The sequence below is a fragment of the Branchiostoma lanceolatum genome, chromosome 3, assembly GCF_035083965.1.
Source record: "Branchiostoma lanceolatum isolate klBraLanc5 chromosome 3, klBraLanc5.hap2, whole genome shotgun sequence".
In the NCBI taxonomy this organism is placed as follows: domain Eukaryota; kingdom Metazoa; phylum Chordata; class Leptocardii; order Amphioxiformes; family Branchiostomatidae; genus Branchiostoma; species Branchiostoma lanceolatum.
In genome coordinates, this window is record NC_089724.1 from 15,919,831 (window position 1) to 15,936,634 (window position 16,804).

Consider the following 16,804-nt stretch of genomic DNA (forward strand, 5'->3'; position numbering starts at 1 on the left):
ACTGGCTACCAGTGATTAATTCTACTGAAATCATGATACAAGAAGCTTTTGCCTGTTATCTTTTATTAGTGAAAACTAACAACCATTCTACATTAGACACAATCAAGATCTTGACGTCAACAGTTCTGTCTGATGTTTTCTAGTTTTTGTATATCCATATTACACACCATTGTGGCAAACCTCTACCAGGCTATGTTACATATGCGTAGTTGGATCATCTTAAAAACCTTTGACTCAGAACCCACTCTTCTGACAAATACTAGACAAACAAATATAGCTGTGAAGTTGTCCTTATCATTGTCATTGATACAATGTAATAGCAAACTATAACAAATCCTATTCTAAGTCAGGGTTTTGAATAGCACTTGAACTTTCAGTCTCCAATGGTAGGCACAATTATTTCTTTGTTATTACCTTGGTAAAACAAAAGAAAAATAATGCAAACTTACAGTATACATACTGGTCACAGGCAAGAAGATCCCTACACCTTTTTCAAGTTACCACCTTGAAGTGATCAAGAACAATACCAGAAATGTTTTTTTCCACTAGTTGAATAGAACACACAATTTCAACTATGCCTTAGGGGGTGGTGGTAGTGCACTACATCTAAAACAACATGATGTACATGTGAATGTTAAAGTGGTATGTACAAGAACAGAAAATGGCCATACTGTGTCCCAATATGGGACATTTGACCATGGTTGTTTACATGTCACAATGGTTTGCCCTCCCAGTATTTGTCACCAATATAAAAATCACCAGGACAACACTTGTGTTATAGACTGAATCCCTGGACTTGTGTGATTCTTTCCCTTGATGCAGAGCAACATGGGTAATGTTTTCACTCCTGTCATCCAAATACTGAGGACACAGTACAGATTAAAGTTACTTCCACAACATACACCGTCTTCAAGTACTCACACACTTCCTCATTTTCCAGCTACAAACTGAAAATGATAAAGTCAAATAACACAGAAAATAAACCCTTGTTGGGACTTAACTGTCCACAAATAGCTTGGAAGCACTAGTAGTCTTGTTTTGATATAGCTGTGTTGTGTTGGCATTGTATATCATGATTGCTTTTGACCAAATTTTGGTTTTTATTTCGCCCTAAAATCTAACTTTCCTTGAAAAATATCCATTGCTCTGGCTTTTGCTGCAAAAGAAACACTGGGAAACCAGGGTAGCCTTACAACTTAACCATTCTATAAAACAACATCATAGTAATAAAAAATATGAGTAACCTGAAAAAAGTAGTACACATAGACCTATGCAGCAAGTGGTGAATACGTTGCTTCTGAAGCTAACCTACAGGTGGTACATGTATATTAATACACCAATTCAGCATCTCTTATCCCTACACTTGTCTTTGTTTTGATACTCGGGGTGCTTTCCAGCCTCGCCCACTTGTACGAGAGGTAGCACTGTCTAGTGCGCCTCAGGCGATCTGCTGCGACTTCGGGGCGTGTGGCTCCGACTACGGTACTGAGGGGACGGAGAGCGGGACCTGTCGGGAATAATGGACAACATGGTTAAGTCAAGAGACCGGCATAGTTCTTAGGTGGCAGTTGTTTGTAGTTTGGTACAGGCAATGTGACAAGAAATGTTACAGAAACACTGAACCACATCTGGTATCATTGACTTAGCCACAGACTTTTATCACATTAACATCAATTTTTGTGGAAAACATTCCTTTTTCTATTGTCCGTTCCAAGAAAATGTCTACTCAGTCTATCCTTCTCAGAGACTGCATACTCAAACATTCCCGTATGTCATTTCAAAGTACCATGTGTAGTTCAAAGAAGTGCAGAATTTCAATCTTAAATTCTAATTGTACATACAATCATTTCAAAGTTTCTAACTTGAACTTGAAGCAGAAACATTAACAGCTTTTGTTTCTGTCCAGACGCTGTAAGAACGAACAATATATGCATACTTGGGTGCATTTAACACAAAGAAACTAACCTTGGGGAGGGCTCCCTGCGTGCGCGAGGGCTGCGGGAACGAGACCTGGAGCGGCTGTACGACTTGCGGCGCCGGCTTGTACTGGTGCCGCCCCCGCTGCGTCGCCTGGCAACAGAAGAACAAACATTTACACACCATTTCATTGGGTATTACAGATTTGTTCTCAGTCCAGCATTAAAAGAAATGGTAGCTTCTCTGCAGTCAGCAACTCACACACAACGACACACCGCCTGAAGACGAAGTCTAGAACACGTCTTACCTACCCCTGCATCATCATGCCGCCGCTGCCACTATTTCTGTTTGTTAGACTCAGAAACAACAGTTGCGTGAGCCAACGGTTCCATACCAACCTGTACCCGTCGTACGACCTGCTGCGACTGCGCCGACCGTAGTAGGGACTGTCCCCGCGGGAGTAGTAATGCCTGGAAGAGAACACTACCACTTAACTCAAGGACTAAGCCAACAAAGGTGGGGACAGATGAGTATAAACTGCACTGGTTTTCTGTCTGTGGGTATAACAAGTGTTACATGGGTACAAAACAATTACTTTAACCTTCTCCCTGCTGAGAAAGCCATTTGGCACATTTTCATTGTCTAGCAACAGAGAGAAGGTTCAGTGCAGATGTTGACAAAAATGTGTGGGAATGATTAATCTTTTCTCTCGCAATCAATAAAGTTACAAAAAGACTTTTACAAGGGACCAAATCAGTAGTCATTGAAGATCTTAAATACGTTATTCTGACAGATATTCTTACACAGCTCATAAAAGAAATGCTTATGATCATTGAAAAAGTCTCCCACCTCTCATTGCTCCTACTGCGACTGCGTCGACTACTGCTGCTGTAGTGCGGACTTCGGCTGCGGCTACGGCGCCTCTCACGTTCATACGGGCTTCGGCTTCTGCGTCGATCGCGACGGTCCCGGTCGTCGTAGCGACCACCATGACCATGACGGCGACTCGGAGGAGAATCGTGCCGTTCCTTGGCTCTCATTTGGGTTGGTGCTGTAGACAAAAAGAGTCATAACATCATTCAATAGTTGTCATGGGGAAAAGAACTTCTCGTTATGTTCTATCTCCTCGATAAACTTACAAACTGTACATCATTGATCCTTGAAAATTTGCTACTTAGCTAATATAACACCATTCTTTCTGGCAAATAACATTGCACAAATGTAGACACAAGTCTTTTGATCATACATTTGCTTGTCATCTAATACACTACATTTTTTCTGTCAGAATTCAATGGCAATAGCAATACTTACTCTTGCGGTCTCCCTCGGCAAACTGGATCTCCAGCTCACGCCCGTAGAAGCGAGAACGGTCCAGCCCATACATGGCGTCTTCTGCGTCCCTGACATCTTCAAATGTTAGCTGGTTAAGGGGTTTCTGACATTCGGAAGTTTGAAAATCCCTGTACAGGTCAAATGCCTTTCTCAATGGTAAAGATACAATGTATGCGTAATAGCCAACACATTTTCAACTTGCATTGGTTATGTTTTCTTTTGAAATTGGTAATAACTAATATAATGATTGGTGATAACTGTTACTAGTTTGAATCTGAAACATCTAAAAAGTTAAGATTTCTTCCATAACATGCAACTGATATTAAGTTTCATTTTGTACACAGCATGCAAAAACATTGTATAAAAAAGTGCAAGTCTTCTATTACAACTTTAACTCCTTTAGAAGAAACAGTATCAGATAAAAATCAAGATGAAACAAAAAATGCTCTTTGCGTTGGAATATTTTGCACTTGAAAGGAGTAATAAGGAAAAAAGGTTGACTTTTCACACAATGATTGGATACAGAAACAAAAGAAAATTCTGTTGAATTTTCACTAGAGCTTTCACCCCCACCTTGTTGCCCGAGTGGAAACGTGGACCCTTGGTATTAGACTTGACTTTGCCTTGCCTTTGCCTTGCTTGCCTTTTGGATTTGCCTTGCCCTTGCCCTTTCACCAGCCATGCCTTCGCTTGCTTGTAGTCCTTTGGTATTGCTTGTTCCTTGCCCCTTTACCTTGCCCTTGACCATTACGGATTTGAAGAAAAGGGTCCAATTCAAACTTGAGATGTAAAGCGAAGATCATGGCTTGCTTGGACCTTAGCAAAGTGGCCGAAAACCATTGCAAGACTTGCTTGGATGTCAGCGGAGGAACCTCAGAGACCTTTAGGTTGCTTGTGAAGCTTGCTTTAGTGGCTTCACCCAGGCTAGCATACTTGGTAGTTAGGTTATTTGGTAGCTTGCTTTTCTTTTGGCTTTAGCTTGCCCAAATGCTTGACACTGGCTTCTGGTATAACAAAGAGAACCAAAAGGCAAACTGAGTTAGTACAAAATTGTGAAAACTGATTTAACAAAACTATCGCTAGACAGTAGTAGTTGTACTAAATATCATCTTCTCTTCTTGATGAGCTGAAAAAGATGTCTTTGTTCTGATTGTTAGCACTTTTGGTACTAACAAACTTTTAATCAGTGTATTACTACTTTATTACTATATTAGTAAAAAAACTAAGACAATACTTGTTTTGATCATTTACAAGATGCATTTCTTATAGTTATACCTCGATCAAATGTTTGCTTGCTTAACTAGAATTAACTTATGTTGTTCCAATAGTCTTCTCCCTGTCATGTCAAGAGGAAGTTGCCAATATCAAGATGTTTTCTTCTCCTTTACATTTACAACTATACAAGTCAACATAAATTCTATACAGAGGATTTCAGGAATGCAAAAATGCTGCACCATTACTTATGAATATGGCATAACATATTGTAATCATTTACATTCTTCAGTTTCTACCCAGACTTACTGTGGTTCACAGCCTGAAAATGAAACTCAACATACATAATAATAATTTTTCAGCAAAGAACAAAATATGTGCAATTTGTATACAAAGGATATTGGACATAAGCAAAGCCCCTGGGATGGCGTGTAAAGTGATCCAGGGGAATGTACACGTCTACAATGGGTCCATACTTTCCAAATAGCGAACGCACTTCGTCGGGTCTAGGGCAGGAATGAAAAAGGCATATTTCGTCCAAACGGTGATGAAATTGCAACAACTACAAAGACCCGACATCAATGTACATGTGTTAATTTAGTAATGCTATCAATGGTTCTCTTTCCTGAACAATTGGGCAACAACAAAACTGAAAAAAAACTTGTACTAAATATGGTCAGCTACTTATATGGTCAGCGAGTAGTCAAGAAGAAAGTCTTCTCTTCTGGATGAGCTGAAAAAGAATTCTTATTCAAAGTAAACTAGCTATTTTGGTAAAACTAATTAATATGACTAGATAACTACTAATACTACTAGTTTACTACTAATACCTTTTTTGTAAAATAGTAACATTTAGTATTGATTTTTTTCAGCAGTATTCACAACTTGCGCCTATTTTTTTTGCTTAGTAGGATTTAACTTAAGTTGCAATATTGCTCAGCCCAATGTCATGTCAATTGTTCAACAAGATAAGGTTTTCCTTTTCACAGAAAATTCCTAGAGTCTAGACTAGTCCCGCAACTACTCTAATGTATAATGGAAAGTAAATATATCAACAGTTGAGATTATCGTATGTTCATTCATAACTTGAAAATGAAACTCAACTGTACTTCTTAGCAAAGAACATAAGACATATGTAGTTTTTTTACATTGTGTCTACAGTTCAAGACTAAGAAAGGATATTGCACATATGCAAAGCCCCTGGGATGGCGTGTATAGTGATCCAAAGGAATGTACACATCTACAATAGGTCCGTACTTTCCAAATAATGAACGGAGTTCGTCCGGTCTAGGGCAAGAATGAAGAAAGGAATACTTCTTCCAGTTCCATATAGTGATGACTTGAAAAATGTAACAACTACAAAGACCTTATCTGTAGTCTGTACATATCTAAACAGGACTCAAAATTCCCACATGAAACCCACAGATAAAAATTCAAGCAACTTGCAATTACTATATCAATTTGAGTGACGAAAACTCTGCAGAAAATATGATAAGACTGAATTGATATTTTTCAAACAAAACTTGCAAGTAAATTTCTGGATACCTTGGATTGTAAACTTACAGGTCACAGAAAAGGTATTTAGAGTCCTGTGTAAATTATGGTCATCTTTCAGTAGTAGTACTGTAATGTTACATGACGTTACTAAGATGTAGGTGGAAAACATAACAAATGGAGAGAAAAAAATAAAATCAAATATGGTTAACTACTTTAATTCCTCATCCAATTGATTATTCTCATTTCCATATCATTAAAATGTGGGTGAGTGGGTGTGGGCCAAAAAAGTTACAACAACAAGTCTTTTATTTCCTGTCTGTTCAAGCTGACACTGAAAAAAAGTATGTGAAATTCCAGGCTTGTTTGAAAACCCACCAGATCTTGAACCTGTTGAAGTAACATTTTAGTTTTTTTTTTTTTTTACTTAACCCTCATGTCCTTTAGCCTCATGAGTACCTACGAGACAAGGCTAAAGATCCCATAATTTTTACATAGTTTTTGGCTGTGATTTTCTGGGTCACTGAGTAGGGACCACCCCACTTCAGGGTGCATGCTAGCCACGTTTCAAATTCCTCAGACATTATTTTCTTTCTCCCCCATTTAAGATGCAATAAAAGCGCATTAACTACCATAGTTTCAGGCGGAATATGTGCCTGGTACTATAATTTTTCTGACGTAAAATCGGATTTACTTACTGCATATCGACCTGCATTTCTCAAAATATCGTGCAGTGTGCTAACCGTAGTCTATTGTTATTTAGGGATAGATTACAAAAGGGGCATGCACGCCATTTTTGGGCACATGTTTTCGAACATGAAAATCTCACAATTGACACAAAAAACGCTCGCCAAACTTTCCCACCAGGTTCCCAGTGTGGTTTTCTAAATAATTGGTGGCATTACCTGGTCCCATCGGGCACATTCCGGACGTACAGAGAGGTGTTAGGAGGTCGGCTGTATCGAGACATGTCTTTTCTAGACATTCACAAAATGGTGGACGGGCGCGGGCGCGAGGAAATGTTCAATGCGAGCATGCGCGCTGGGAGATGACGTCATGTGGTAAAGATACTAAGCTGCAGCGCCACCTACCGGAGCAAGTCAACCAGAGATGGCAGACTTCATCCCTTAATTCCAGTCTCCACAGATAAAACAGATGACTGATAATGTATGGTAACGCTGCATTGGAAATATTGGGAATAACAGAAACAGATACATTGTTGTTGTTGTTGTCCTAGAAAAAAGATTATGAAAAAAAATAAAATCAAGCAAACAAAGCCATCAAAGTAAATGGTCGTACGTGTAGAATTTGTCTGAAGGCAAGCGCCTTGGCCAAATGCTGGACTATTGTGACTAATACTAGTAGGTTATTTCCTTGATATTGCAAATTGTGCTTTTCCATCTGAGTTTCTGGCGAAGTCATCATAGACCTTGTTATTACTCACTGACCAGAATAACTTACTCACGGAGGAAAAGGAATAAAGAAAAAAAGGACTAAAACTACGGGAAACGATCTATCTTCGTTACTAATTAATGCCGTGGTCACATTCCAAAACGTGGCCCAGCCTGGCTGTTTACGGAAACTAAAAATAAAAGTGTTTATCAAGAAATACACACGAATATGCTGATGGCTATTTTCTTTCACGTGTTGTGTGTTTTGTTGTCTTGAAATGTAACCCTGGCATTACTGTTCAGTTAATGTGAACACTAACATCGATCAACAAAATTGAATTTGTAGGAAGCTCACGTCTGAAAAAGGTCACGATGACTCATGTGATAAGATCAGACGATACTTTACAGACTGTATGTGCGAGGAAATTGAGTTTCCTGCTTTATCAAATCATTATATCAAATATGCAAACGAACTCGGTCGGTCGTGAAATCATGCAATTCAAAGAGGAATTGTGAAAAAGGAACATTATATGTTTTGTCAATTTTGATCTACTTCCCAACAAAAAAATGCCACGGGAGAAATGATAGAAAATACATCCCCTCTCAAAGGAATGGTAAGCAACTTGTTTGTGATTCGAATATAGGAATTCGTACCAGATTTGGCAATGTTCCATTTAGGAAAAGAAAAAAAAAATTACTGTATATGGAAAATATGCTTCACTGCTTTGGACCCATCACTGTGCCATTGCGAGGGTTTCAAATTCTGCTGTGATTTGCAGACAGACAACAGACAACAGATAGTCACAGTTTTGGTGTTGGAAAGGTGGTGTTTGCAATATCTGAGTATGAGATTTGCGACAATCCAGAACTGCGGTACGTATACGAACTATTAACGTTGTCAAGATCAATGAGTTCCCATACTCAAAACAGCATTACCTTAATTATATAATATGTACGTCAGACGGATAAAATGCTCCCTCCAGTGGGATTGCATGACCTGAACTTGTGAGATCACCTTGTCATGACGTTGTATAATCGAAAATCTGTCTCCCTGCTACGTGGGTCGATTGACCCCGTTGAGTTTTTCTGGTGCTCTCAGTTTTGTGAAATTCATGTTGAGTCATACTCGTATCTCAAATGTTCGGAGTAACTGTGTTACTGTAACATTGAGGAAATGCCACCGTCAACAAAAAAGTTCGAAGCTGTTTCAACCAAGGAGGTTGAAATAAGACCTCCTTGGTTTCAATATGACATGCCTAACGTTATATAGTCGTTGTGATATTTTCCCATGGGACTGTCCTCCAGTAACACTAGTACACCTGTCATTGTCAGTGTGAATCCCAAAGGCGGTTATTTGTGGCATTGACCTGGCATTTGACTGCTATCTCAAATAGGGCACTGAGCGCAATATTTAGGATCAAACTCTACAAAAGATTTGTCGGCTCATGAATACATTGTATACCAAAGACCACATGTTGCAATTGACGGTGTATTGTGACATCTTTTTTTCTGATGTAGCTTTGCTTGACTGAAGAGAAAATTTGTGTCACATTTATGTGTACATGAACTCGCATTCAGTCTCTAAAAATACAGTGCATATTAGCCCAGTTTTGGTAGAACACATCTGCTTTCATAATATTTTGGGACCGTCGGCTATTGGGGATGTCATTAGAAATCAGAACGTGCGTGGTTGCCATTTTGTGTTTTGGTGTGTTTTGACCGAGCGGTCGGCGTGCTAAGTCACTGGAAGTACCGACCAATGAATCGATCCTCTTTATCCAATACCGGCCATGTCAGGTTCACGTGTTCTGGATTCCGATAGACCTCTCGACAGGCTATTTACAGACAGCATGTCTTCTCCTCAGTTTACACTGCCGCCACACCAAAGGTGAACGGACTGCCAACGGCGGGATGCTATTGCTAAATCAGCAACACTACTAACAGATAAAGCAATGCAACTTCTTCTTCTTTCATTCTGCTCTAGGCCATAAAAAAACTTCAGACATGGTGAACATAGCGCGCTTTTGTAACGTATCTATAGGTGATGGGAATAATCGTTTTGCTTGCAAAATGTTTCAATCTCAATCATAGCAAAGTAACGAATACCATTCATTCTCTTTTCAGAATTGCGCATATTAAATTCGATTCTAGTGTTATATTATTTCATGCATTACAATTCTGAAATGTTGCAGCCCTACGTATACGCTGCAGATTTTCAAAAGTACCTTTTGTAGCAGCAAGTAGTAATGTTTAACGTTAATGTGTAATTTTGTTTCGATAACAAAAGAAAGTCTAAAATTTGACAGATCCCGAAAAATATTGGAGGAAAAATAGAAGGAGATTTAATAGCCTTCTTGATGCTCATTGAAAAGAGCAAATACAACAGTGCAATGAACCTTGCAACCGCGACGATACGAAATTTTTAGTGACAATGATGTGCAAACTCTCAGACCCTTTCTAGATGTGAAATCACAAACATAAATAAAGGAAGGAGCAAAAAGAGGAATTCAGTGAATAAGTGATGTGACTTTATATATCTTAGCGTTTGTAAAATGACACTTTGCTGAAGTTGACTTTTTATTCTTCATCAATTTTCAACACGCCTTGGTGAAACTTGACCCACGGCGTCTGTCACTCCTTAGAGACCCTCGGCTTGAACTTTAACCTCGACAGACGAAAAAATGGCGGTTCCTGCAAAGCGGCCTTCGCTCACACAAATGGCCTCTTCCTCTCACAAGCCGGTGAGTTTTGCCTCGGGGCATTTTCTAACGGTGCGTTATTATCTACAACATTGGGAGGTATAGTTTGAGCAGGTGTAGTCGAGATATCTGAGGAAGCTTTCCTCAGAAAGGGCGGGAGAATCTTCGCGTCGTCTGATTTTTCTCTCAGGTAACGTTTTGTTTTGATGGCTTCAAGCGGGCGGAGGCGCCTGGTCGTTTAGATCGCTATGGCCTCTCGTTTTGCCTTGAAATTAGTCAGTTGGAATATGATTTGCTTATATTCTTCCATTTCTTTCACGATATGAAGAATAAGTTCAATGAAATGCTCAGAAAGCTACGAAATACTTCGTACAGAAACATAAGGAATTGGGGCTAGCATATAGGGTAGTGAATTTTTGATTGACAGCAAAGGTGGACGACAGTTTGATCACACAGACAAGATAATACTGACTGATTAGCCGTGCGTTTATTTACAGGCAGAAGGGAGAATGTACCTCCGGTTCCATCTTTTATGTTTTTTCTGTGAACAGTGCCTTTAAAGATTTAAAAGTCAAATGCAACAAAGAGTCTAAATTTATACCCCATCTTGGACCTCAACAGTGTCTCTTATTTCTGCCATTTCAAAGGTTTTGGTGTTGGGTTTACATTTAGTAGGTTGGATTCTGACCCAGCTTTTTGTGGCAACAGGCTTAATTTACTGTTTGGCATTAGACCGAAAATACACGCAGTGACCCATATCTCAAGTTGCTCACAAATTTCACACCCTCAAAATATTCGCATCAAACTTTGATAAAGCAGGTTTATACTTTAGTATCAAACCTTCTTGGTGCCACCCCAATTTTTTGCGTTTCGGCGCCTTCGCGCCGAAACGCAATGAGATGAGTTTTACCTTGCAGTCGTTCTGCTACCTTGCTGTTTGGTTCAACACTGTGTCGCACACCAGAAGACCTTATATGGCAATACGTTCCCAAATCCTTGTATAGCCGTTGCCTTATATGGCAAGGGAGCACGAAAAGGCAGGCAGGCTAGATTTGCATGTCACACAGGAGGGCGACCGCATGTAACTGCTACAACTGTTCGGAAATATCATTGCATTGTGGTTTCGGACTTTGATATCCTGAAAAATGACCATATTACATCTATTCCACAAGATTGCAGAAGAAGAAAAAATGATTTCGTCAAGAAAACGACCAAAAATCGGCATAAATGATACCATATAGTGAGGTTATAGCATTACGTACAGAGAGACGGGTTACGTACCGCAGCTTAGCCCATCTGGCAACGCGAAGCACTTCGGACCCAGAAGATCCGGGTTCGTGTCCGTGCATGGATTTTTTTTTCTTTTTAGATATTGAATATCAAAAATATATATTGATATTATATTAATCTATCAATATCATATTTATGAATATCATTTTTTCATTTTTTCATTAATAAATAAAGAAATATTTTATATTTGTTATTTTTAAATATTCATTTAATATATCAGGGCTCGAACTTAACTATGTCCCTATGTCCCAGGGCCACTAAAATTTAGGCCGGGACAACTGAAAAATCACTTTGGGACATTTTTGGGACAGTAGAAAAATAATCCAGTGGTCCCTGTACATCTGCAGTACTATCAATACAATATACATTTTATTCTACCCATCTTCCACGTGTTACTTCATATGGTACAGCAAGACAGAAAGAAAGAATATTTGGTCTGTCTTTGTTGTTGTTGTCTAATAAAAAGAATGACAAGACAAGTTTGAATTTGAGTTGATTTTGAATTTGTCAATTGACAATTATCTTACACACAATACTGTACTGTACTCTGAGCTTTATTGTTGTTGTAGTACATACTTCCCGAGAATAGGGTTGGGACGGTCCATCCTCATTTCGGGACAATTGAAATTCATTTTCGGGACAATGCTGGGACAGTAGGGAAAAAAGTTAATTTCGAGGCCTGATATATACAAGGCCTTTGTCTTATGAACAGGACTTCATAGATTCCAAACCCGGCATTCGAATTTTTCTGTTCATTGTAATGGAAAATACCGTGCAGCGGCTCCTATGCGCGGTAAGATGATTCTTGCAAAACACTCGCCACTAAACTTCTATCCCCGATGTAAACAGAGGCTCTTGATGTTGTTTGCAAAACAGCGATCATTTGTTACAGTAGCAAATGCTCCATTGTTCAGTATCGACTTCATTCAGACAACACGGACGTGGAAAGTGGCGCCGCTCGGCACAAAACTATGGGAATTTTCATGAATTTTAGCAAAATTACCCAGGAAAATAAGGAAGAAATGTTGTAAATGCGGAAACCAGAATAATACGGATGAGGTAGCTGTTGATTTGTTTGACATTTGGTAGTCATTTTAGATAGAACCTTAGCTGTTATGAACTTCTATTTCACTTAATTACCATAGTGCTGATGATTCAATGGTGCTTTTTTCAAATTTTATGTTTTATTGCGTGCCATGTACATAATTACATTGATAGCTTTTATAATGAGCCTATTGTACATTTTACAAATAAGTACAAGTTGTAGGCCAAGACCAGCTTTTTCAAAAGCACTTAAGTTAAGTGACGTAACTTCAAAATTGCTTTCCCCAATCTGCCTTTCTCTATTAAAACAGTACTCATTTCCCAAAATGACAATTTTTCTTATAGACTGAACAGCCCTTGAGTGACTTCCTCTGGCAGATTTTACTTCAAGTAAAGGGAAAAGACAATTCACACTCATAAACGTAGCCGAAACGCCAGCTTTTTTTAAAAGCTCTTGTTTTCCTGATCTAGTTTGCCTTTACAAGGCTTAGAATAGCTCACCGTAATTAGCATATACACCTGTACAGAACAGGTGAACTTCCCATGGGACTAAGTGACATAATGACCTGGCAACCCAGAGGTATGACTCACACTCAGTTAGAAGCTTGATGCTCAGAATAAATGATATTTTGCAAACATTTTCCAACAAAGGTCACTTCCAATTTGGAGACAACAGTTAACTGAAATGCATAATATCAATATTGCTTTATCAGATTGAGGAAGCGGTGTGACATTATTTGTCATCTGGGAATCTTGTGAACTTGTCAATGTGTAAACATTGTTATTATCAGCATCATACTCATTCATAGCATAAATCCAAACAATACTTGATTTTTGGTTACTACCAATTATATCGTTATATGTTATATTACTAGCTGCTAAATCATGAGATTTTCATGTTTTTGAATGGAAAGGTTATCGAGTGAAATATATCGTACTACGCGTAGCTTGCAAATATTGCTTTTCTAGTGTTCCTTGTGCTTTTATCATTCACGGTATTCATATACATTCCAATTATGCATTTATATATATATATATAATGGCCTGTCTTTTGTGTTAACTGTTATGTGTTTTCCAGATATGAATACAATGCAATTACAGTATAACCAAATCTGTAATTGTTACCACAGATAGGTTAGGTCCAGGTTAATTTATTACTAGTACCATACCAATAGCTTACAATGCAGATTTTACCAAAAATAAACAAACAATTTTTCTGCAAATTGGCTATCCAAATGTTTCTTTTCCCCAGACATGTCTGCCTTTGTGCTTGCAAGTCAGTTCCTATTCATCCCCAGATTCAAAAGACATCAGACTAACAATTCCATATGGTTTGAGTTGTAGTGGCAGATTTCTTCCAGTCAGGGTCAGATCCTCAGACCTTCCATCCTGACCTGACCTTGTACATGTAGCGTTACCACAAGGAATACCACTAAGGTGCTGTAAGATGCATGGGAACATACGTGGGCACGTATGGGAGTTTTGTTCTAGATTCCTAAAATTTAAAGGTACGTATTGTAGAATTTGGTGGGCAAAAACTACAAATAGTCAGAATTTGAAGAATCTACATTCAGATTCACATTTGTAACTTATTAGTAACTTATTTCCAACATATTCCCATCATTTTGTCCCATGTCCATCATCAATAAACAACGATAAACGCAAAACGCGCAAAATTTGGTTTATTCACATATTAATTAGCGGACCCTGTTTTCTAATATGCAAATAAGCCAGCGTAGAACGCTAAGAAAAATCCAAATCAACTGTTGCGGTCAGAGTTCGAGCGTCCCAGGAAAATCACCACAAGTGTGCAAACTTCAGAACTTCGCGCTTTTGATCGCGTGTTCGGTGGTTCGTCGGAATGTTGGACAAGTCAAGTGGCAGTGGGAATTGAGTATATAATTTTTTTTCAAGACGTTCGCACGACACTACAAGGTCTCATCCATACCTGATGAATATTGCTGTGCAGGGTAATAAGGTATATTCGACTAATGATGTAGAAAGATAAGCAAAAACAGTGAATTTTGGTTTATGTTCCGGTTACAATACGTCCCTGTAAGGCTGATAACATACCGATTTATATGATGCATATTTTGAGGTACATATGTATCCAAAATCATTTAAGCTTTACTGGCAAATCCAAAGTTCCCAAAATTTAGTGCTATAGTCAGAAAGTAGTAATGTGCATTTACATAGTGTATTTATATATCCTTGGTCTGCTACATTGCCATGCATGTATTTTTCAGCCTATCAGTGCTAGTGTGAAATTTAGAAACATGTAGATATGCAGATCCAGGATAATCTATTATCTGTTAGTCATTTTCTATTTTGTGACTCTTTTTTTTCGTAGTAGAAGACTGTAGAAGACTGAATATAAGTAAAAAGGTTCAACTGGGATCAAACTTTGTTGGCACTTCTAGTCTAGTGGGTGTTAGCCCAAGGTCAAGTTTCCCTCCCCCATCCCAACCCTCACATACTGCACTCAGGCATTCTTACCATTGTACCAATATAACTTTATGTAGGTCAGGTACACATGTGCCAGGAACAGGGAAGTGGCGGCCTCTCAGAACTGCCTGAACCCCGCTATGGGGGAGGGGAAGCTGGCCTTATCACACAGGAAGGGGATGACTCAACCAGGGTCCCACAGGATAGCTGGTACTCAGAGTCAGTGACTTCCTTAGCCAGTCACCATCATAGAGATTTGTTGTCTAGCAAGAATTGATCCAGAGTCTGTAGTTACAATGGCCCCATGAGGATTTTGCTTCATGAAACTGCCCTGTTGGCTTTAGATTTGATTATTGTCATGACGACTTCTTATCATCATGGTCTTTGGTGTAGGTGTGGAGTAACCTACAGCTAATAGAACACAGGTGGTGATTCTCTGTGTTGAAGGTAAAGGACAGCTTCTTATCTTTCTGCCAGTTGAACAGTTTTGAAAGCATTCTTATTGCTCTTTAAGGTCTCATTTATGTATTACTCCGAGCGGGTACCCTAAAAGAGTCCGTTGCCCAAAAAAATGAACGGCTGCATGTACATGTGTCTATATCGGTGTAAAAATCCCTTTTAGCTAGGCCAGCTGATATCAAGCGTCAAACTGATGAAAGCTTGTTTGTAACTGAAGAAATTAACAGGTAAAGTTCGGCAGCCGCGCGTGAGGTCGGACGTCCACAGCCGGACATTAGCGGTAATTCGGTCGATCACTTTCAGCTGGAAAGTGCCTATTTAGGGGGTCTAGCTAAGTGCCGTTTTTAATTGCCATAAAAAGGTATTGTATGCCAACTGGTAGTTGGCAATTTTTTCAAATGATCTAGGGTAGATGAGCTCAACAGAGAATGAATGACATCGGTGCATTTCCTATAGCTTCATTACGAACGCGCCCATGTAAAACACGTTTTATAACATGTAAGCCTATGGGGCGGAAAAACTCATGAATGAGACCTTAATTGGTTTAAATGATGTAAAATGTTATCTGGTATATGTCAGCAGTACATTTTTTGTTCCCCACCTGCCATGTTAGGCTGTATGGTTGACATCTTAGCTCAGCTTTAATGACCCCCTCTGAATACCATTTAATGTGATTGATATTAACTTTATCAATGTGATCCTGCGTATCTGGTTACATAACAGAGATAACTGTATCAATAACAGAATATTGTTTTCAAATTTTAAAAGGAATCATGTAAATCATGCACAGCTGGGCTTTGACAGAGCTGCCAACGCCTACCAGCAAATGGTACATGTAGGGTTTGTTTAGGTGATGTAGACTCTTGGCATGTGGGGAATTTGTATGCTTAGGGGCTAGTGGACAGTTATCTAAGATGAAGAACAGTTGCTAGGGGCTAAATGCTTGGCTAGAAATACTTCAGTATGCCTCAAAACCAGTTATTAATGGAGGGGGAGTAGACAATGCCACATTAATTAAAATCCAATCCAATTTCATTTTCCTTTATGTTTTTTTAGCAGATTTTGATTATCTTCCTTCTTTATCCTCATCCTTCCTACCATACAGTCCCCTCCAAATATAGCAATTATGGTATCTAGCAGGTTTGTGGTCGTTTCAAAATTCCAATCATTTGTGGTACTTAGCATTATCACCCAGGACAGTGTCTTGATAAGATTAACACTCATATCAGTTACCACTGATAGTGATACATACATTTGTATATTGATAAATTCTGACCACTTTGGTGTCCAGCTGTCTGAATGTCCCAGCCATATTTACAGTGGGAAACACTGACCTTCCCATTTGACTGCAAAGTTGCATCCGGGTAAAGTACGAGCTTGCAATATTTACGAGGCACATGAATGTACGTATGCTGAAGTCTAACGAGGCAGTAATGGGCTATCATCATTATAACTGAGTAGGGGTGAGGTGGTCAAATGGAACTGTAAACAAACCCACCCAAAACAAACCTGTAGCTGCAG

General features: G+C 39.0%; 2 protein-coding genes across 7 annotated transcripts in view; one reads left to right on the forward strand and one right to left on the reverse strand.

The window, feature by feature from the left end:
* Positions 1–46: 46 nt before the first annotated feature.
* Positions 47–6,992, reverse strand: LOC136430595 (serine/arginine-rich splicing factor 12-like). Of its 3 annotated transcripts, none has more exons than XM_066421339.1 (7): positions 6,861–6,992; positions 3,823–4,253; positions 3,229–3,324; positions 2,767–2,968; positions 2,316–2,387; positions 1,966–2,070; positions 47–1,507 (listed from the first exon to the last, which is right to left on the reverse strand). In XM_066421339.1, exons 3-7 carry the CDS (start codon positions 3,299–3,301, stop codon positions 1,429–1,431), a joined length of 531 nt encoding a protein of 176 aa, XP_066277436.1. In that variant the 5' UTR covers positions 3,302–3,324; positions 3,823–4,253; positions 6,861–6,992; the 3' UTR covers positions 47–1,428. The 3 variants fall into 3 exon arrangements, with proteins under 3 accessions (XP_066277436.1, XP_066277435.1, XP_066277437.1); XM_066421338.1 differs by having other exon boundaries at positions 3,773–4,253; XM_066421340.1 differs by lacking the exons at positions 2,316–2,387; positions 3,823–4,253; positions 6,861–6,992 and having other exon boundaries at positions 3,229–3,756.
* A 1,133-nt stretch (positions 6,993–8,125) lies between these two features.
* LOC136430585 (malignant fibrous histiocytoma-amplified sequence 1 homolog) overlaps positions 8,126–16,804 on the forward strand; it is a 39,379-nt gene continuing 30,700 nt past the window's right edge. For 3 of the 4 annotated variants that reach the window (XM_066421324.1, XM_066421321.1, XM_066421322.1), the window contains exon 1: positions 9,992–10,087. The gene's annotated coding sequence lies outside the window, so the exon portion shown is untranslated. Of the gene's footprint in view, positions 8,220–9,991; positions 10,088–16,804 lie in introns of those variants that run through there. The other variant, XM_066421325.1, reaches the window with a different exon arrangement.